This window comes from Leptopilina heterotoma, unplaced genomic scaffold (assembly GCF_015476425.1).
Source record: "Leptopilina heterotoma isolate Lh14 unplaced genomic scaffold, ASM1547642v1 Lhet_15, whole genome shotgun sequence".
In the NCBI taxonomy this organism is placed as follows: Eukaryota; Metazoa; Arthropoda; class Insecta; order Hymenoptera; family Figitidae; genus Leptopilina; species Leptopilina heterotoma.
This window is the reverse complement of record NW_025110867.1, coordinates 1,315,310-1,338,219: the sequence shown is the minus strand read 5'-3', so window position 1 is coordinate 1,338,219 and position 22,910 is coordinate 1,315,310. Positions and strand designations below refer to the sequence as shown.

Here is a 22,910-nt window from a genome sequence, read left to right as displayed (position 1 = left end):
CCTTCCTTAGATCCTCTTACAATTTTTTTAAATGACTTGTCACATTAAAATAAATAATTTGTAAAAGAAAAAATTGCTTATGAGGTGAGGAAATAATAATTTTGTTTAAATAATATATGGATTTTTCGAAAATCTGTGTAAAAAATCAAAATTAATAATTTCCCCGACTTCGATCTTTTAAAATTTTTTAAAAGGCTTCTAACATTAAAATAAATAATTAGCAAAGAAAAAATTGTCATTGAATAAACGTAGGTAACTTCAGTTTCATAAAATGTTATTAAAATGCTTTTTAAAATACTGGTTTAATAATTGTGAAAAATTCTAAACTTAACTAAATTTTTAAATTTAAAAAGATTTGCTCCTCATCTTTCTTCGGAGCGTATCTCAAATAACCTTACAAATTTTAACTTAATTTTTTGTTAATAATGAAATTAAAAATTAATAACTTATTTTGTTAACAATTTACTTAAAGGATTTTATACTTTTTGTCGTAATTAGCTAAAAACATACCAAAACAATTTTATTTCTGGTTTGGAATTTTTTAAGAAATGGTCTGGAAAACCTGGAAAAGTCATGGAATTTTAAAATCGATGTCTTGTGGCAACCCTGAAATAAATAAGTAAATACACAAGTAAATAAATAAGTTCCATTACAACACAGACAGCGCAGCATTAGCATAGATACATATATGTGATTTGTGTATATGTAGGAGTTTATATCTGCATATAAGCAGTATACATGTGTATGTAATTTATGAACATGTGTGAGTATACATGTACATGTGATTAGTGTATATGTGTGAGTATACATGTGTGGGTGTTATGCGCGCATGCTTGATATTCATAGAACACTACTGCGCATGCCTGATATTCATAGAACACTACTGCGCATTCCTCACATTGATAGAACACTACTGCGCATGCCTGACATTCATAGAACAATAGTGCGCATGCCTGACATTGATAGAACACTACTGCGCATGCCTGATATTCATAGAACACTACTGCGCATGCCTGATATTTAAAGAACACTACTGCGCATGCGTAATATTGACAGAACACTACTGCGCATGCGTAATATTGACAGAACACTACTGCGCATGCCTAATATTGACAGAACACTACTGCGCATGTGTAATATTGACAGAACACTACTGCGCATGCGTGGCACTAATAGAACACTACTGCGCATGTGTAATATTGTCAGAACACTACTGCGCATGTGTAATATTGACAGAACACTACTGCGCATGCGTAACAGTGATAGAACACTAGTGCGCATGCGTAACATTGACAGAACACTACTGCGCATGCGTGGCACTAATAGAACACTACTGCGCATGCGTAACATTGACAGAACACTACTGCGCATGCGTAACATTGACAGAATACTACTGCGCATGCGTAACATTGACAGAACACTACTGCGCATGCGTAACATTGACAGAACACTACTGCGCATACGTAACAGTGATAGAACACTACTGCGCATACGTAACAGTGATAGAACACTACTGCGCATGCGTAACATTGACAGAACACTACTGCGCATGCGTAACATTGACAGAACACTACTGCGCATGCGTAACATTGACAGAACACTACTGCGCATGCGTAACAGTGATAGAACACTACTGCGCATGCGTGACATTGTGAATATGTATACATTTGTGTTAATATTATTTTTAAAAGATATACATATATATACGGCTAGGGTCGGTCGGTCGGTCGGTCGGTCGGTCGTTCTTCAACTTAATATAATAAGAGATTTTCTTCAAATCGAAAGATTGTTTTTCCAAGACTTCTGTCGCAGTAGTGGGCCGATACGTTTTTATTAATAGAATATTTATAATAAATAATTAAATTTCAATTGATTGCATAGGTTCAATTAACATTTAAATAAATTAGAAGTTTTACTGGAAATATTTTTTATTAATCAAAAATTTAACTTTTTAGAAATATTTTAATTTCACTTTTTTTAAAATTAAAAATAAAATGCGTACAGTGAAAAAAAAATGTAATTGATTCAAATAATCGATTAATTGACTATTATCAATTAAATATTTAATTTATTCAAGTAAATATTTAATTGATAATAGTCAATTAAATGGATATTTGAATCAATTAAATTTTTTTTCAGTGCAACTAATGATGTAATAAAAAACAGTAAATAAATGGAAATAAAGCTGAACGAGGTTTATTTAACAATGTAAATGCAAACAAAGTTTTCATGTATTTTTAAATTGTGTCAATGTTTTTTAGTAGATAATAATTACAATTTCTGTAGAATAATTAACTGTTGGAAAATAATTAAAAAATTAAAATTTATACCTAAACATTTGTTCAAAATTGAAACCAGAAAAAAATCAAAATTAGAAACATATTTACAATAATAAAATCAAAAATACAATATTTTTTAAGTCGATTTGCGTTTGTAAATAGCATTTGGTAGATCGCGTACAAGTGACCAACAATAATCTGACAGCATTTTAAGTGGACTTTTTCCTTTATATCGGCCCTCCATTGTACTGATATCCTGGTGAAATCGTTCACCTTGTTCATCACTGACTGCTCCAAGATTTTCGGGGAAGAAATTGAGATGGGAATCAAGAAAATGAATTTTCAACGACATGTTGCATCCCATTTCCTGGTATGAAATAATTAATTCCTGAACAAGATACTCATAGTTATCGTCTTTATTATTTCCTAAAAATCCTTTAACGACACCAACAAAAGCTTTCCAAGCACGTAATTCTTTCTGAGACAAACAATTAACGAATTTTTCATCCTTCAAAACAGTTCTTATTTGCGGCCCATTGAAAACTCCTTCTTTTATTTTCGCATCACTCAATTTCGGGAAAATTTCTTTCAAATATGTGAAAGCAGGTCCTTCCTTGTCCAAGGCTTTTACAAAATTTTTCATGAGGCCTAGTTTTAAATGTAGAGGAGGTGGAATAACATTTTCACGATTAACAAGTGGCATATTTTTTACATTATTTTTCCCAATAACTGCATTTTCACGGAGTGGCCAGTCTTTTTTTACATAATGTGCTTTTCTATCCCTACTGTCCCACAAACACAGAAAACACATGTATTTTGTGTATCCAGTTTGAAGCCCTAAAATAATGGCTACCACTTTCAAATCGGAGCACACTTGCCATTGATGTTTTGAATAGTTAATTAAAGTTATCAAACGAGATAAATTATCGTAGGTTTCTTTCATCGTTGCAGAGTATCCTATGGGAACTGATTTTTTTTCATTTCCATTATGTAGAAGCACTGCCTTTAAACCAGATTTTGATGAGTCTACGAAAAGCCTCCAGCTTTGTGGATTGTAATCAACTTTTATTTCTTGGATAAGTCCATCTACATCATGGCAAAAGCATAAATCTTCATCAGGCAAATACGTGTAATATGAAGAAAACTTATTGTCTCGATTTTTAAACGACGAAATTTTTACATCCATTTCCAATAAATTCCACTCTTTGAATCTAGAACTTAAAAGCTGAGACTTCTCCTTTGTTAAATTGAGATCTCGACAAAGATCATTTAACTTTTCTTGGCTAACTAATTGTGGAGTCAATAATTCTTGACCAAGAAAATTATAATTACCATCATCTTCATCACTGTGATCTTCAACTTCAGTCTCGGCTTCATTTTCAATTGTAACTTCATCAGAAACTTCTTCTGAATTTTCAGGAATAAAAATGTCACTCTTAGTTTCAGGACGTTTTGCTGATACGATTTCTGGGTATTTAATGGAGTTTTTATTTTTCCGATTGTAACCAACAACTTTTGTCAGACAGAAATAACAATCGGTTTCGTGATTTTTTTGTTCCTTCCAAATCATAGGACTAGTAAATGAAAATGATCGAGTACCTTGCATCCAGTCTCTTAAAGTTCTCGCACAAGTTGCACACACTTGAGAAGGTACATATTTGTATTTTTGTGGATCTTTAATTTCAATTTTAAAACAAGATTTATAGGCTTCCTTTAAAACCTGCGTAAAAACTTTTTCTTGTCCTTTTATGATGAAATTACCACAAATGTAACAAAAAGAGTTACGAGAAACTGAACACTGTCTTGACATTTTAAACTGATTTTTAAATAAACATCACTTTTAAAACAGTAATCATTAAACAAAGGTTAGATACTAATTAGATAAATATTTAAAAAAAAAAGAACAACTACTTTTTTCCATTTGTGGTAATATTCATTGAAAAATTAAAAAAAATGAGATGGTACTCTATCGATTTCATTTACAAGTTTCATAACTTACAAGATATAATAAAGAAACATATTGCAAATTGTTACTTCTGCTTAAAAATTGTTAGTTTTAAGAAAAATACCAAGATTATATTAAAAATCCAAATTTTTAAATATAGAAAATATTAAAATAAAAAAAAAGGATTCTGAAAAATTAGAATATTTTTATAGTCACTCAACCAAGAAAAATTAAAGTCTATATAAAACTAAAGTTATTCGTATAAAAATAAAAAAATAAAGCATTTTTAAATTATTTTTAATAAAATAAGAAATTAAATTTTATAAACCTGCATATTTGAAATTAAAATACATTATTTTTACAAACATTAGTAATATTATTACAGAATAAAAATTACTTAATAATAATAATATTACATTAATAACATTTATTAACACATTAGAAATGAAAAAAATCAGTTCCCACGGGATACTCTGCAACGATGAAAGAAACTTACGATAATTTGCCTCGTTTGATAACTTTAATTATTAAATAAAAATAAAAAATTTTGAGTTATTCATACTTATAAATTTGTTATCTATTGTATGGAAATTTAAATATTTTATTACAAAATTATTTCATTTAGGGAAATTGTTAATATATTTAATTATTTTGAAATACTCGTTACGTTTAATAAAAATAATCAATAAAAAATTAAATGGATAATAAGTAACCTAAGAAAAATATCAAAATTTATCAACTTTGAAAGTTGTTACATTCATTTGTTTGTCACATGTTTCCGAATGTTAGGGTTATACACGGTGTTGTTCAAACATAGAAAATTACAAAATTAAATGTATTTGAAAAAATAACTTTTGACTGTCTTATTGTAATGCCTTCAATTTATCCCTTCGTGGAATTATTATTTAAGGTTCAAGCTTTGATTTAAACCCAAGAACAAGATTTTAGCACCTCTTGTTTTTATTTTATTTAAATTCAAATATGGTTAAAAACATGCTTTTTTGACTTTTTAACACTAATTTTTTCAAAAACTAGACGTGCTAGAGCATTTTTCTTTGCAGATTCGTAATCAGCGTGACAAAATCTATCGAAAGTGACCAAATTTATCTGAGGGGCAGGAAAAAAATTCATTTTTGTCGGACAGTGTAATTTGACTATTTGTCGAGCGCTGCATACTGCGCGCATGCACCGCACAGTGGAATTTTTTTACAATTTACTGTTCAAAAATGTCTACAGCCTACAATTTTTAACCGATTTGAGTGTTCTTCCCCTCGAGGCCGATGTTTGAGTTATTAATTGTTTATAATTTTTTGTTTTAACCCTTAAACCGCACCCTGGGTGTGCGACACCCATATTCTAGCTTTTTACTCTAATATCTCGTTTAAAGTCGTAAAAATTGAACATATGTCGCTATTGGACGACCCATTTTGTACTCAACTTTATGTTCCGTGAGGAACATTAGTCTCCCAAGTGTCTTTGTGTATTTGATAACTTTATGAAATAAACAGCGAAAAATTTCTGGGCGGCTGATACCCAGTTTTCGGTTTAAGGTGATTTCAGTAGTTTTAAAAAACATTTTTTTAATTATTAAGATTAAATAAATCATTATGAAACTTATTTTCCTTCAAAATAGATGTACTGAGCTACATAAGATAATTTTTCCGAACCATAATATCCTTTTCCAGCTTGGAGAACACACTTTAAAGTCCCCGGGTGTCGCACCCAGTGTGCGGTTTAAGGATGGATTCGGAAGTGTGCGGTTTAAGGGTTAAACAAATTAATACAATTTTTTTAAAAAGGACATTTATTTTCTTATTCCGTTATTGCACATGATTTAAATCAGTTCAAATTAATCTAGTATGACCACCAGACAATTAATAAAACATAAAATAATTTATTTAAATTGTTATACCTAAAAAATATTAATTAACAAATAGATAACTTTGATTCTTCTTCACTAAAAAAATGTTTTTTTCACATTTTCTTTCTAATTTAACTTCATTTAAAGAATATATGTCCCTTTTGTTTAAAAAGTAACTTATTTAAATTGCTATAAACAATATTAATTAACAAATAGTTAACTTTAATTGAAGGGCTACATAAAATAAGGGGACGAACGCGTGGTTGAAAGGGATAATATCAGTCAGGTAGCAGCGAGCGGCTCAAGGCTTGTCACTGCTACCCGACTGGTAGTATCCCTTCCAAGCCTCGCGTTCGTCCCCTTATTTTATGTAGCCCTTCAATTCCTCTCCACAAAAAATGTTTTTTTTTATGAATAATTTTTTATTTAGGTTTATTTAAAAAAATGTGTCCTTTCCTTGTTTAAAAAATAACTTATTTAAATTGTTATAAACATTATTAATTAACAAATAGTTAACTTTTGATCCTCTTCACAAAAAAAAAAAATTTTTTTTCACGCGTATTTTATTATTTAGGTTTATCTGAAAAATATAAGAATGTAAATATAACTACTTATTTTAAATAGGCTATGAAATTAAACTAAGTACTTATACTTACATTCCTATATAAATCTAATGAACCTAAATAAAAAAAGTAAACGTGGAAAAAATTTTTTGGTTGAGAGAAACAAAAGTTAACTATTTGTTAATTAATAATGTTTATAACAATTTAAATAAGTTTTTTTTAAACAAGAAGGACATATATTCTTTAAATGAACTTAAATAAAAAAGTCAGCGTGAAAAAAATTTTTAGTTAAGAGGATCAAAAGTTAACTATTTGTTAATTAATAATGTTTATAACAATTTAAATAAGTTATTTTTTAAACAAGGAAAGGACATATTTTCTTTAAATAAACCTAAATAAAAAATTATTCATAAAAAAAACATTTTTAGTGGAGAGGAATTAAAGTTAACTATTTGTTAATTAATATTGTTTATATAGCAATTTAAATAAGTTACTTTTTAAACAAAAGGGACATATATTCTTTAATTGAACTTAAATTAAAAAGAAAATGTGAAAAAAAACATTTTTTAGTGAAGAGGAATCAAAGTTAACTATTTGTTAATTAATATTGTTTCGGTATAACAATTTAAATAAATTATTTTATGTTTTATTAATTGTCTGGTGGTCATACTAGATTAATTTGAACTGATTTAAATCATGTGCAATAACGGAATAAGAAAATAAACGTCCTTTTTCAAAAAATTGTATTAATTTGTTTAAAACAAAAAATTTTTATTTTATTATTCGAAAGTACATTTACTCACTGATACAACCATAAATTTTTGTTCAATTTATGCAAAAACTCAATTAGTTAAAATTATTTTATTAAAAGGGTTTAAAAATCTTTAATTAACAAAAAAAAATATAAATAATTTAAATATTTTTGAAATACTCCGTGAAAATATTACTAGATACTAGTAGGGGAGAGTAGGCTACATTGAACCAGCGTCAACAGTGAACCACTTCAATTTTCTGAGAAATGACTGAGTGAAATTTTTTCATATTTAATATATAAGTTAGTTTTACTGAAACAAACTATGTCCAAAAATTTCGGGCACGTAGGTTTATTATTTACAAAGAAAAACTAAAAAAACTGTTTTTCACGTACAAAACAAAAAATTTGGTGGAATTATAATGACGTTTTTTTATTGAAATAGGAAGTTTTAAAAATTAGTAAACTTGCGATTTATTTCGCTTAGGGTGTCAACTTCAATATTCCGATGTGATAAAGAACTTTAAATCTTACACAAATTTATTATAAACAATTTTTGTTGTGAATGTCATGTGAATACAGTGAGTGCGGCATCATTGAACCACCCGAAAAAGCAAAGAATTTTCAATTTTAAGAGTTGTAAAATTGTCTGCTCTACTAATTAGTAAGAAAAATACTGGAAGACATGCTTTCATCACAATTGTGAACGAGATAAACTCAAACTGTCACTTTACCTACCTAACCTGACATTAAAATACATTAATCTCCTATATTAACAAGTAATAACAATTAAATAACGATTTTCTATTTTTTTGAGTGGAAAATAAGATTTTTTACAATGTGTAAGTGGAAATATTATTTTTGAAGTAAATTGTAGTGTTTTATTAGAGGTGGTTCAATGTAGACACACATCCTTCAAAATAAGAAAAGTGTGACTTGTTAGAAAAAAATTAAATTTAATTATTTAATCATAATAATTTGTGTTTGTAACGTGTGTATTAACTAAAGGAGTACTTCAGCTTAATTTTGATACAAAAACCTGATCGAAATTAGTAAAATTTTATTAGTTCTTGGACTTTATAAAATACCCGGTTCAATGTAGCCTACCCTCCCCTACTTTCAAATACAAATACTTATTTTAAATTTTGCAACTTTGCGAAAATAGGGGGGGCCACTTCAGGAATTTTTACTCATAAATGAGAAGCAATTTTTCAAAAGTTGACAAATCCATTTTTCAAAAAAATTCAGAAAACACATATTGAAAATATTAAAATCCTTAGAAATCGTTTTAATCACTGTTCAATTTAAAAAATTTTATTATCAAAGAATTTTCAAATTTAAAAAATATTTTGGCCTAACCTTGATGATTTTTAATTTTTTTATTAGAAAAAATTACCAAAATCTTTAAATTCCCATATTACAATAGACTTTAATCACAAACAGAGCGTTTTAAATAAAAAAAAAAAATTTCAAAAACGAATAATTTATTACAATAATTTTTCTACATTAAAGTTAATTTTATCGGCTATGTGAGAATTGTCATTTGTTTAAATTTCTCGAAATGACAAAATTTGGATTTATCAGGTTTTGAAAACTTACTAGTCAAATACTGTCAGAACTTTCTAGATATTTTGTTCTTTTCTGCAATAGTTGCTTGGGTGATAAACCATACTATTTCAGCTTTGCGCTGAAAACCATTCTGTTTCAAATACGCACTGAAAAACATACCATTTCGTGAGTGTGCTGCAAAACATTCATTTTCAAAGGACAGTTTGAAAAACATACGATTTCAACAGTTTTGAAGATAATTTCATTTCGAGAACATACAATTTTTTCCAGGTTGACAACTTTAACAAGATATTTATAAGGTTAAGAGATCTTAAAGAAACTTGCAAATCACTGTATATAATCTATCACAATTTTTATCATTTTATATGTAACCTACAATATTTTTTCTAATTCGTTAAAATAAAATAGATTTCTAAAAGTGAAACTACTGTTTGAATTCTAAATATTATCCAAAATTAAAATAAAATTGATTATTTTGTAGAATCAAATTATCTCAAAATTGGAGCTTTTACTCTAATCCAAAATATAAAATCTTAAAAGGATTTGCTGATAAAATATTATTTTTTTTACTAATAATTACGTTTATAATAGAGCATAAGAAAATTTATAAAATTTAATAATTGCAAATTTATAATCGATTTTTGAGAAATTAAAAATTGTTTAATAATTGGAGTTTTTATTTTTAAAATAACAGTATATTCTGACTTTTAAATTAAACATTTATATTTTTAATTTTTAACAATTATATAATTTGATTCGACAAAATAATCAATTTTATTTTAATTTTGGATAATATTTAGAATTCAAACAGTAGTTTGACTTTTAGAAATCTATTTTCTTTTAATGAATTAAAAAAAATATTGTAGGTTACATATAAAATGATAAAAATTGTGATAAATTATATACATTTTAAGTGATTTGCAAGTTTCTTTAAGATCTCTTAACCTTGTAAATATCTTGTTAAAGTTGTCAACCTGGAAAAAATTGTATGTTCTCGAAATGAAATTATCTTTAAAACTCTGTTGAAATCGTATGTTTTTCAACTGTCTTTTGAAAATGAATGTTTTGTAGCACACTCGCGAAATGGTATGTTTTTCAGTGCGTATTTGAAACAGAATGGTTTTCAGCGCAAAGCTGAAATAGTATGGTTTATCACCCAGGCGACGATTTATTAGACTCCAGTCTAATAATATATAATTTATTACAAACGAAATTTATAAAAACTTCCTGGCAAGCGCCTTAACCACCCGGTCAGTATGAATAGAATACTAACCTCACCTGACTACTTTTTGAGAAGGCTCGAGGACAAGTGTGAAGTTGCCACTACTGCAGCAACCACACAAATAAAAATTCCCTAGGTAGTTTTATTAAGGCACATTCACACCTCCACCTTTACGAAAAAGTGCTTACCCACTAAAACAAAATGCATAAAAGTGATTGGCTCGTTAAATACAATTTTTTAAATTCTCTTGACTTTCATTATGGACTATCATTCTGATTTGAACATTTTATTTTGTTAGATAAATCACCATTTAGAATCACTTCAATATAAAAAATTGTAAACAAACTTTTTAAATTAAATATCTTTAGTCGCTTACCTTCGATTTTCCTTTTTTGGTCTTCCACAAATCGCGTGCGCAACTCATCATTAAAAGTTTCTTCCGACCGTTGACGTAACGTTATCCTCGTCTTCTTTTTCAAAATAGAAGAGAGTATTTTTAAAAAAATTAGAGAATTGGGATAAAACTGATAGGAAGCCTGTAAAACTAAAATAAATCATTTTTAATAGAAAAAACGAACAATTTATAGATAAAATTCATTTTTTTTTGGCAAAAGCAGTGTATTATTTCCCAGTTGAAATTGTAAAACTACAGAAAAATGAAGATTAAAACTTTTTAGTGTATGTATAAACATATATATAAGTCGCATATAAAATGGTAAAACATTTTATAAACTTTTTTCTCCCAAATCGGAAAAGAAATAATATTCTAGACTTTACAATGCTAAGCGTGTGAAATTAGACACATTTGCAATCAGAGCTTTCAAAGCAAGTGGAAAATAAAACCCACTTATTTGTTGAATTTATAGAAAAGATCTTTACAAAAATAGTTATTTTATTTTTTAAAAAAATAACTATTTTAGATAAAGTTAATATTAATTTATTAATTAATAAATTAATTTATTTTAGAATAAATAGAATAAAAAATATTAAAGAATAAAGTTAACCGTTTTATTTAAAATAAAATAATTTTGCTTTAAAAAATGTTTTTAATAAAATAAAGTTAATTATTATTTTTGTAATTTATATTTACGATAATAATAAACTTTACTTTATTCTAAAAGTTTCTTCAAATTTCAATGTATAAAAATTAAAAATTTCTATTTTTCATTTTCTCTTACCTGTAATTTAAATTGCTTCTTTAATAACTGATTTCATAAATTTTTCTCTTAATCATCCGTGAAGTTTTGACTTTAAACTCGCTCTTGAGAAACTCTTGGAAACTTAAATCGAAGCTTAAATTACGTTATATCACAAGTGGAAAGAAATTTTTCTTTATACACTATTTATACAAAATTATTCAGTGCAATTTTCAATTTTTTCTTTCTTATTTTACACTGTTTCTTTTTTTTGTTCTCCTTTTGTCTCTTTTTATTCGCGACGTAAATTCTCGAGACGTGCTTGCAAATCGGCATCGGCGTCTGCGAGACTTCCACCATCATCGGCACCTGCAGCGGCAGCAACTGCAGGTTGCTTCGAACCAGCGATGCCCAATGATCCGGAAGCTTGCGGTAAACCTGAGAGTTGATCGGTTAATTGTAGGCCGAGCTCGTCGAGCACTTGCGACACAACAGCGTCACTAGAAAAAGAGAAAAGAAATTACAATAAAGTACAAAACTTGAAATTTTAATTCGGTACAAAAACAAAATTTTGCTGTGATTTAAATTTCAGAAATGGGGATAAAATTCAAAAATAAATAGAATTAAATAGAAAATAAACAAATAGAAAAAAATAAAAATTAAAAAATTAATTTAATAGACTTAATTAAATAACTTTTAACTGATTTTTAATTAAATAACTTTTAGTATTTCTTTACTTTAGCGTATTTTTTAACAAAATTTTTTGTTCAAAATTTTTAATTAAACAACTTAGTTTTTAATTTACTAAATTTAAAATTTTAAGAATCGAATTCTCTTTTTTTTAATGTAATTTGAATTAAAAATGTTCAATTAATGTTTGGAAGGAAAATTCGGAGAATATTTTGTTACCTCTCTTCTTCGTCGTCCTCGTTTTCCATTGCGTCGTCTATTGCGTCATTCATTATTTCCTCCTTCATATCCATTATTTCCGATTGCTTTTCAAAATCTTGAAGAATTTTCTGAATTTGCGGCAAATTTAGTTGCCTGAAATTTATTTTATTATATTAATATCGAATTTTTATATTTTTCGTTCATTTAAATTTATAACTCCTTATATTTAGTATTTTTTATTTCGAATATATAGAATTTATAATATTCTTTATTTTAAAATAAAGTATTTATATTTTTTCTTTTTATTCCTTTTATGTATTTTTAATATAAAATTTCTAAAATTCTTCACTTTTATTCTAATATAAAATTTATAATATTCTTTATCTATTACAAGCAAAATTTTTAAAAAATCATTTTAACTAAAAGCGAATAAGTAGAATTTAGAATAATAATTGCAATTAATAATAATCAAAATTATTTAATTTAATAAAACTAAGAAAAAAAAACTACTTAGAAATGACTAAATTATATAATTAATTATTTTTCAGTAATTAACCTGTTCATATTTTGCATTGCCCTCGTTACGCCCTTCATCGCTTGTGCCATTGTATTTTGTGAACGAAGAGTTTGAATTTTTAGTGAAACGGCTTGAATGTTTGCCTTCATTAACATAAATTTTTTAACGTAACGCCTCGTTCTTACGAGATCTTTTGCCATTATTTTTACAGCGTCCTGTAATTTTTAATTCTATTTAGAGGGGAATTATTGTTAAAAATTTAGAATTTAGAGGAAAATTTTCTTTCATATTCGGAAAAATAATGGAATAATATAAATAACAAGAGAAAATCAATTTTAAAAAGTAGATTAAAAATAAGAAAATAAAATTAGAAAACTAGTAAAAAAAATAAAAAATATTAAAAGTACGAAAAATATAAAAACAATAAGAATACAAAAAATTAGAAAACGAATAAAAATAATAAAAGTTTAAAAAAATACATAAAAATATTTAAAAAATCTCACCATTTGTCCGTCTTTTGCAAGTTTCTTAATATCAGCAATTATTTTCTTCTCCTGTTGTTCCATTCGCATTTTTTCTCTATCCAAATCTCGCATTGCTCTATTTAGTGCTCTTTGATTTTTTCTCAACATTTCCTCCGGCGTCACACGTTTTCCAAATAACCACTCCATTTTTATTTTTTCTGAAAAATCACAAACTTCTATTACGACTTATGTAAAAATCTAAAAATTAAAGTAATTTATTCTTAATAGTAATAAATTACCTCTTAATTAAAATTAATAAAATAAATTATGATAATTTAATTTATAGTAATAATAATAATAATAATAATAATATATAATAAATAAAAATAATAATTTATTTAATCAATTTTTAACGAGCTTGAAGCCTTTTCGTACATTGTATTAATAATATTAAAAATAATAATAATAATAATAATAATAAAAGTAATTATTAAGTTAAAAAATTATTAATGTTAATAAATATCATTTAATAATTATTATTCTTTCAGAAATTATTAAATAACAACAATAGTTATAAAATATAAAATCGATTTCACTTTAAAAATGGAAAAATTGTGAAAATTTGAGGTTAGGAGCAAAAAAAATTTCCTCGCATTTAATAATTTTATAGATTAAAGAAACATTATTTCCCATCAGTTCATCTTAATAAAGTAGAACAATCATTTCAATGAAGAACAATAATTATTGTAATAAAGTAGAACAATTATCAATTGATTAATAAAACGCGAAAACTAAAGGAGAAAAAGTTTGAAAAAAAGGAAATTTGAGGCTGAAAGAAAAATGCCCAAGGTAAAAAGAGAACAATAATCAGGAAATATCAATTTTTCTCTAAACTGATAATTAACCATAAACATACAGTGGAGATAATGACAAATTTGACAGTGAGTCATCTTTTAGTTTTAATAAAAATAAAGGCCAAGGACTTTGACAATAATTCTAGACAATTAACGAGAATTTAATATTAAATTCATACCTTCTGTTTTAATAATGCTACACTCCTCACACTTTATTCAATCTTCTCACCTGATTTACTTGTTTTTATTCAATATAAATATAAATCACGACAAAAATAATCACACTGTCAAAAAAATAGTCACTTCTTCTTCACACTGTCAAAAAAATAGTCACAACTCACAATATTACATACTTGTCCATTGAACAACGAATTATATCAAGAGTTGCAACTCACTTACTCTCAACAACGATCAAATTTGATTGGTCAAAGGTCCCCATTGCACACTCTACGATTGGTTAACTAGTGTAACGAAACTAAAGAACGAATCCCATTGGTTAACTCTCAAGTACAATCGCCGTCTAGCGAACAATTCTTCAACTTCCTTAACTGTCAAAAAACTTGTATTGTTTTTTTTTGTATTCAAAAAAAGAAAAAAGAAAAATTTGTACAGAACATTTTTGTGTTCCAAACAGTCGCTAATTGAAATTATTTCATCCAAGTAATATAAAAACCAGTGGAAATATTTAATATTTGCCTTTTTTTATGGTGTAGTGAATATAAATTAATTTCTCTTATATAAAAGAATCCCGGTCGTTGATGTGTGTTTGCATCAAAATAAGGAATTTACTTTATTTTTTTCCAGTAATTAGAAGTCATGAGTGAAAAAAGAAAGAAAAGTGATAGTCCATTATCGACAAAATCCAGATTTAAATTGAAAACTAAAAGAACGAGTACTGAAGGTAAGAAAAATGTTTCATTATTTTGAGGTTATGTTCTTTGTGTAGCGAAAAATTGTTCTACTTTTTTCCTTTTTTCATATATTTCTTGATAAGAAACAAGTTTATTTTCTACTTGCAAGTGTTTTACATTGTATAATTACTTAATTTACTATATATACTTAAAGTATTTTATAGTAATTATCGAAATAATTTGATGCAAATTTAGACGCTTTTCTGATTATTATCGTAAAATAATTCGAACTAAAAATTAAAAAAAGCATAAGAATAATAATTATTATTGTTTTTACTTTTGTTGTTAATATTATTATTTTTACTATAATTATTATTATTTGTATTATCATTTTTATTCTTATTCTTATTATTATTTCTATTATAATTTTACGTTAATATACAACTAAATTAAGTAAATTTAGTAGCTAAATTTGTATATTTTGGCTTAATTTAGTCTTCTAAGTAATTAAATTAATTTTAATAGATTATTTAATTAAAATTATTAACATTCTGTCTATTAATATTTTGAGTTAATATACAACTAAAATAATGAAATTTAGAGGCCAATTTAGTGTATTTTGTTTTAATTTAGTCTTTGACGTAATTGAATTAATTTTAATGAATTTTTCAATTCAAATTATTACTGAATTTCTATAAATATTATTTCTATTATTATTTTGAATTAATATACAACTAAATAAAATTTAGGGACTTATTTAGTTTATTTTGTTTCAACTCAAGTTTTTTTTCACATTCCGAGCTAAGGCGATTACTTTTAATTAATTTAAAATAATTTTTATGAATAATTAAATTGAAAAGTTAGTATAATATTAGGAAAATAAAAAATTCTTGTTTTTTCTTTACTTTTTTTTCAGATAATATGATAAATAATGGAGAAACTACACCAAAACGTAATGCTCACAGTACGCCGATTAGAAATTCAAATATTATCACAAATGGAGATGATTCTCCTGAAATGTGTAATCGAGCAAGTCCAATTTCGAATACACAAAAAAATGAAGTACTTTGGAGTTGGCATAGTCCAAAAGGTAATTTTTTTCAAAATATATACTAAAAATTATTCCTTTTTCATCAAATATTTAATTTTTGAAAATTTGTATTTTAATTTAAATTTAATCGATTAAAATATTAAAAATCAATTTGAATGAAAAAATAATTAAAATGAAATACAAAAATTAGAAATATTTTAAATGAAGTACGAAAATTAAAAATAGTTTAAATGCAATAAATATCATTTAAATAAAAATCAATACAAAAGTAAAGAATAATTTAAATGAAATATAAACAAAAATTTAATTTATAATTAATTGTAAAAATTTTATTTAAATATTTTTACATTTGTATTGTTCATAATTTTATGGATTTAAATTTATTTAAAATTTAATTCAACATGCAGGGCTCGAATGAGGTCCGTAAATACCGTAAAGGTCTGTAAATTTACTTAAACAGTCCGTAAAAGTCCGTTTTTTTGAAAAAAGGTCTGTAAAGTCCTTAATTTGATTGAAAAAGGACGAAAAGTTCGTAAATTGTACGATATAATTTTTTTAAATTCTCGTCAAAATTTCATTTGTCTTTAGAAATAATTAAATTCATCTCCGAAATTCAATTACATATTGTAAAAAATTTTGATAAATAAAATTCTTTACAAAATTTTCATTATTTTAAAAAAATTTCCTCAATTCAATGATTTTCATTATCTACTATTTTAATAAAATTTTCCAAGAGAATTCAATTATTTAAAAAAAAATTAATAAAATTCTACTCTAACATTTAATTATTTTCATAAAATAATAAACATTTCAAAGAAATTTAATTATTTACAAATTTTTTTATAAATTTCTTTGCAATCATTCAATTATTCATAAAAAACAGAATTTTTACAGGGATTCAATTATTTTCGTAAATTATAAAATTTTGTTTTTTTATAATTTAATTCTCGTAGAATTTTCTAAGAAAATTTTGTTTAAAAATGAATCTTAATTAAAATTTTAGATAATAATTGAATAGGGTAGAGTGGGGTAAAAAAGCCACATTTTTACTTTTGATGCTGTAAAATCTGTATTTAAAATTTTTTTCTTAAATTTCCAATTGTTATTGAAAGTTTAGTTATTAAGCTTGAAAATTCTTGACGAAAATAATTTTTATCTCATGAAAGGACTAAGTTATAAGAGTTTTACGAAAGCACTGCAAGTGGCTTTTTTGCACCACCTGGTGGGGTGAAAAAGCCACCCTACGATTTTAGCAAAACATGTTATCAATTTAGGTATTTTTATAGTTTTCCTTTATTTATATGACAAATAGTCTTATTTGAAAAATATTTTAATAATTATGAAAGAGTTTTTAGCAAGCAAAATTGAAAATTATATTAAGTTTACCTGTTTTCGATTTGCACTGACAATTTTTCGTACCTTTTTTAGAAGTTCTCTTTAAGTTTCACCACAGATAACATATTTCGTTGCAACCGTTTATTCATTGTTTATTTTTTAAATGCACTTTGAACTACTTTTTCGTCGTGTTTAATTTATTTTATTAAATAAACACGAGAAATTTTGTAAAATAAGAAGGTTAGTTTAAATAGAAAACAAGTGAATTTCACAAAATATTCAATGGATTTTTTGCCCTGGCTTTTTTACACCCAAGACCAGTTATTAAAAAAAGCAAAAATAAATTGTTAATTCAGTTCAATTTCCAAAAATTAACATTGTATACGTTTTCGGTATACTTTTCTCCTTATGTACAAACATTTACTTTTATTATTCGTTCACTTAATCAGGTTGTAATATGTTTGAAAAGTTCACCAAAATGTTTTCAAAAAAGCAACAAAAAATTAAAATTACAATAAAAACAATATTAATCTAGGTACAACATTCAAATTAGATTCAAAAGTTGCGTATTACCTAATAGTATTTATATTCTAAACAGCTGATAAATCGGCTTAATAGTTTTTAAATAAAACTCAAATGGCTTTTTTACACCATGGCTTTTTTACCCCACTCTACCCTATTAAAGCATTATAGCGTAAATTTTTGGAAATAATTGAATTTTGAAAAGGATTCAAATTAAAATCATTGAAAATTTGAATTTTTCATATTTTTAACTAACAATTCTGTGGAATTAATTTTTTTTTGAGAAAGTTAAATTGCAGATTTTTTTTAAAATTATTTGAAGTTTTTATTTTCTAATATATATATTTAATATTGAAGAATTTAGGAATAATTGAAATTTTGTAAAATTGAATTGTAAACAAATAAATTTGAAAATTATTAAAGAACTTTTTTAAAAATTATTAAAAATAATGCATTTATAGAAGAATTGTAGTTAAAAACACGAAAAAAGATTTAATTTTAGAATTAAAGTTACAAATTATTGCAGAAATTCAATTATCTTCAAGAGTAATAATATTCTTCGTAAAAATTAAATATTGTTCAAAAATATGTACCTAATAAAATTCTTCTTAGGGATTCAATTATTTTCATGAATAATAAAACTCATCGCAGAATTTCAATTATTTTTAATACAATTTTAATCAAATTTCTCCAAGAGTGTAATTATTCTGTAAAATATTAATATTCGTCGAAAGAATTTAATTTGTATTTAAAAATTTGTTGATAAAATTCTTTATGGAAATTGAATTTTAAGAAACATTCAATAAATATTCAATAAATTATTTATTTTTGTATTTAAATAATTGAATTCTAGTAGAATTTTCTAATAAGAATTTATTTAAAAATGAATTTCAGTTAAAATTTTAGATAATAATTGAATATTAGGATTTAGGGGATTTTTAGAAATACCTAATTGAATTTTTAAATTAATTTTTTTGAAAAAGTTTAATTGAATTTGTTTTTTTACTTTCTAGATGAAATAACGAAGAAAAATGATTTCAAAACACCAAAAAGGTCATCAAAATTACAAAAGCGACGTATGCAAGACTCGCCAAAAATGTATGCCCTATCAAGAGTACGTGCAAAAATAAAAGAACCAAATTTTAATCAAGCAGAATTTATCGCAAATTTCGAGCCATTTCGTGTGATTATGACAAATCAAATGCTTACAATTGATAAAGAAACAGAACCAGTGCCATCGACTAGTGATGAGAATTGTGATGAAAGATTAGATGATAAATCAAATGAAACATCAAATGACAAATCAAGTGAAAAATCAACAAATATAAAAATCGACGAAGCATCAACAACAATGAAAGTCGAGGAGAAACAATTAGAAATAACGGACAAAAGTGATTTAAAACTCGTCTATCATGATGATTATAGTCTCGACGAATCTCTTGTTCGTTGTAGTCAAATGTGTGAAGATGAATTTTTCGCAAAAGTAGCGAACGAACAAAAAATTGGCAATTGTTCAACGCCATTGATAAGAATTGAAGAAAAAGGTTCACACATTCACAATAGTCCAATAACAGGTTTGGAGGATTTAATAAAAATTCCCATTGAAACGCCACGTAAAAATGTCCAAATGACAAGAACAAAATTAACAACAATAGCCGACGATTCATTCGACGAATTTTTATCGCAATTAGATGTTGATCATTTACCGAAAAATGAAAGTCCATTAGTGCGAAATAATAAATCCCGTCTCAATAGTTCAGCACCGAAAAAATCACTATTTCCAAATACAAATGAAACTGCTTGTAAATTAGGTCTAGTGAAATCGTGTTCAACATTAGATACAAAAAAATTACTAAATGATAAATTTTTACCAAAAACCAAAAGTTTTGATTCACAGACAAAAATTTATCCCACTGCAAGTAAAATTTCCTTCCACCATCATCAACAGCAGCAGCAGCAGCAACAGCAACAACAACAACGACAACAGCAACAACAACAACGACAACAACAACAACAACAACAACAAACGACTAATCATCAAATAATCGAATCATCGCCAAGAAAATTTTTCAAATCCAAATGCAATTCGGAACCACTTGCAAAAAGTCCCAAATTAACATCAATTCCAGTCAACAAGAATTCTTCCACCACTGTTCAAATCCAAAATGTCCCGAGTAATGCTACGAAAAAACCAACTGGTAAGTCATTTCAATGCAAGATTTTCTCGGATTCATATTATAGTCAAAGTAGCGGCAGCAATAGCGGCGGCAGCAACAGTAGCAGCAATTGTAAATTTATATCAACCGAAAATCGTCCACTAAATAATAACATCAATAATAATATTAATGTCAATAATAATTTTTCAACAATACCACTCTCCAAACACAGATCGATGGATGGATTTCAGAATCGATCCGAAAGGCCTTCTCAAGTCATTTTCTTCACTGAACAGCAAATCGAGAAAAAAAGACTGGAGGCAAAAATGAAATTGGAAGCAAAACGACGAATGTTGAGTGCCAATGTTCCATCATCGTCATCATCGTCAACATCATCGTTGTCGTCATCGTCATCTTCATCAACGACAACAACGAGAACATCGACGATTACAAAAATTTTACCAAGGACGTCTTCAATAAAAAGATGAAGAATTTCTTTATGTGTTTCCAAAAAAAAGAGACTGCCTATTTTTTTAAAATACATAATAATGTAACATGTCAATGTTTCGTGTTCAAAATGTGCGTTAAAAACTTATTTTTTTAATTTGTGAAAAGTTTATTAAACAATGTTAAAAAAGTCGGGAAGAGAGGAGAGTGTCTAAAAAATTAAAAAATATAATGAAAAAAAATGCTCAAAAAACAAAGTTCGGTCAGTGATTTTTTCGTGACGAAATAATTATTATTTTGCTTTTTGTTAAAATTTCATTTTTTTAAACGGTGAGAAAAGAATTTGCTTTTAGTTAACATTTTTTGAAAAAAAGGTCAGAAAAGAATTTACTTCTTGTTAAAATATTTTTAAAAGAAAAGGCGAGAAAAGAATTTTCTTTTTGTTAATATTTTTATTTAAATTAAGAAAAGAATTCTTTTTTTTATTGAAATCTACTTGATAACTAAACAGAATTAACTGTTTATTATCGACATTTAATAAAAAGAATTATCGGCAAATGGTAAAACAGATAATTCTGCTTTATCGACAGACGGGAAAATAGATAATAATGTTGTTATCAACAGATGGTAAAATAGTTTAGACTTTTCATTAGTAGGTGATAAAGTAGATGATAGTTTTATTAAACAATGGTAAAATAGATTATGCTCTTTTATCCACTGATGGTAAAGTAATTAATCTCTCTTATCAACTGATGGTAAAGAAGTTTATATGCTTTTAACATAAGTCGGTAAAATTGATTTTTTTCTTGCTTTATCAAAAAGTTTTGGTAAAATTAATTCAATTTTCAAAAAAAGGGTTAGATTAAAAGAATAATGTCAGATGTTTCAAAAAGTCGATAAATTAGAATGACAGTTTTAACCAGAATCGGTAGAACAGCTATGACTTTTCGACAGTCGATAAAACAGTTTATTCCACCACTCTACTTTATCGATTATAGGTAAAAAATGTTTTCATAATCAAAACTCATTTTTTTATCGACTGTCGGTAAAAACACTTTCGCAGTCGGTAAAACTTTATTTTGTCAAATTTTTTTAATAAAAAATGCATACAATTTATTACTAATAATTTCTTCTTCTTCGTCGAAACATAAAATTAGGGTTCATGCGTTAAAATTCATTTAGGATATTAGAAATTGAACGTACTAAAAATTTTGTTATAATTTTAATTGTCTGTTTACTAGTTTTTTTCGTTAATTAACAGTGAAAAAAAAATTAAAAAAAAAGAAAAAAAATTAAATGTAAATAATATAGAAATAAATTATGAATTTCACTCTTATTTTTTGCAAAATAACTTCTAAAAGAATTTTTATTGAAAATAAATGTTAAAAACATAGATATAAGAGAAATGTAAAAGAAACCAGTTAAAAACAAAAGCAGTGAAAAAATTAGAAATAAGTTCTTGTCGATTCGAGAAATAATAGTTTTTTTCTGTGTATATTACGTGAATAAAACACGGCTGTGCCATGACGTTTATATCAAATTAAACGAATTGTATAATTTTTTTTCTCCCTGTGTATTAAAATAATTTACCCTTTCTTAATAATCCAAAATGATTAGAATTTTCCCGGAATTATTCATAGTTTTAATTTATTTTTCAATTCGAAAATTATTAAATATTATTATTAAATTATAATAACTAAATTTTTTTAAAATCATATAAAAAAAATAAATTTATAACTTTATTTTTATAAATAAGAATAATTACGAAAAGTGCGCCAAAAAAATATTTATCAGTATAGAGCCATTTCACGTCAGAAATATCACGATTTGCAAAGGGTATGCCGATTTTCGCAAAACTTTGTGGGATTATAGTTCTATATAAGAGACTCCTTTCCCCCAAATTTTTTCAAAAAAAATTTAGAATTGTTGAAGATACGCCATTTTGAATTTTAATATTAATTTTATAAAATTTTGAATATCTCGGAATATTGTTTATGGATTTTAATGAAATTTACACATTTTTCAGGTAAAAGTATGTACTTTAAAATGCAAATAAAGTTAATAAAAAAAAAATTAATTTTTAAATAAAAAAATTTAAAAACATTTTTTTATACAATTTTTTGTTTATTTGCTCCTTTCTGAGAAAAATTTTATTAACATATTTGGATTCCTTATGAATTCACCTTTAATTTCATAAAAAAAAATTGATGGAGACTCAACTGGTTCCGGAGATATTGAATTTTTTGTAAATTTTATAAAAATCCCTAAACAATATTCCGAGATATTAAAAATTTTATAAAATTAATATTAAAATTCAAAATGGCGTATCTTCAACAATTTTAAATTTTTTTTGAAAAAATTTGGGGGAAAGAAGTCTCTTATATAGAACTATAATCCCACGAAGTTTTGCGAAAATCGGCATACCCTTTGCAAATCGTGATATTTCTGACGTGAAATGCCTCAGTAGCCTATAATTTAGTGTTCAAAGATTAACAC

At 25.8% G+C, this 22,910-nt stretch overlaps 2 protein-coding genes across 3 annotated transcripts; one reads left to right on the top strand and one right to left on the bottom strand.

Annotated features, from left to right (window-relative positions):
• Nucleotides 1-11,445: 11,445 nt before the first annotated feature.
• Nucleotides 11,446-14,405, bottom strand: LOC122498485 (charged multivesicular body protein 2a). Its single transcript, XM_043606240.1, has 5 exons — nt 14,232-14,405; nt 13,238-13,416; nt 12,774-12,949; nt 12,236-12,370; nt 11,446-11,826 (listed from the first exon to the last, which is right to left on the bottom strand). The coding sequence occupies exons 2-5, from the start codon at nt 13,403-13,405 to the stop codon at nt 11,619-11,621; spliced, it is 687 nt and encodes a 228-aa protein (XP_043462175.1). The 5' UTR covers nt 13,406-13,416; nt 14,232-14,405; the 3' UTR covers nt 11,446-11,618.
• Nucleotides 14,406-14,587: 182 nt separating this feature from the next.
• On the top strand, nt 14,588-21,959 carry LOC122498480 (putative uncharacterized protein DDB_G0282129). Of its 2 annotated transcripts, XM_043606226.1 has the most exons (4): nt 14,588-14,953; nt 15,820-15,993; nt 18,825-20,009; nt 20,200-20,370. In XM_043606226.1, the coding sequence occupies exons 1-4, from the start codon at nt 14,869-14,871 to the stop codon at nt 20,295-20,297; spliced, it is 1,542 nt and encodes a 513-aa protein (XP_043462161.1). In that variant the 5' UTR covers nt 14,588-14,868; the 3' UTR covers nt 20,298-20,370. The 2 variants fall into 2 exon arrangements, with proteins under 2 accessions (XP_043462161.1, XP_043462160.1); XM_043606225.1 differs by having other exon boundaries at nt 14,589-14,953; nt 18,825-21,959.
• The last annotated feature ends 951 nt before the right edge of the window (nt 21,960-22,910 follow it).

Coding starts and splice junctions, on each gene's coding strand:
- LOC122498485 (XM_043606240.1), bottom strand. CDS start 13,405: ATGGAGTGGTTATTTGGAAAACGTGTGACGCCGGAGGAAATGTTGAGA. Junction 12,371..12,773: donor GCAATGCAAAATATGAACAG/GTTAATTACTGA, acceptor AATAAATTTCAG/GCAACTAAATTTGCCGCAAA. Junction 11,827..12,235: donor GAGGACGACGAAGAAGAGAG/GTAACAAAATAT, acceptor CTCTTTTTCTAG/TGACGCTGTTGTGTCGCAAG.
- LOC122498480 (XM_043606225.1), top strand. CDS start 14,869: ATGAGTGAAAAAAGAAAGAAAAGTGATAGTCCATTATCGACAAAATCC. Junction 14,954..15,819: donor TAAAAGAACGAGTACTGAAG/GTAAGAAAAATG, acceptor CTTTTTTTTCAG/ATAATATGATAAATAATGGA. Junction 15,994..18,824: donor GAGTTGGCATAGTCCAAAAG/GTAATTTTTTTC, acceptor TTTACTTTCTAG/ATGAAATAACGAAGAAAAAT.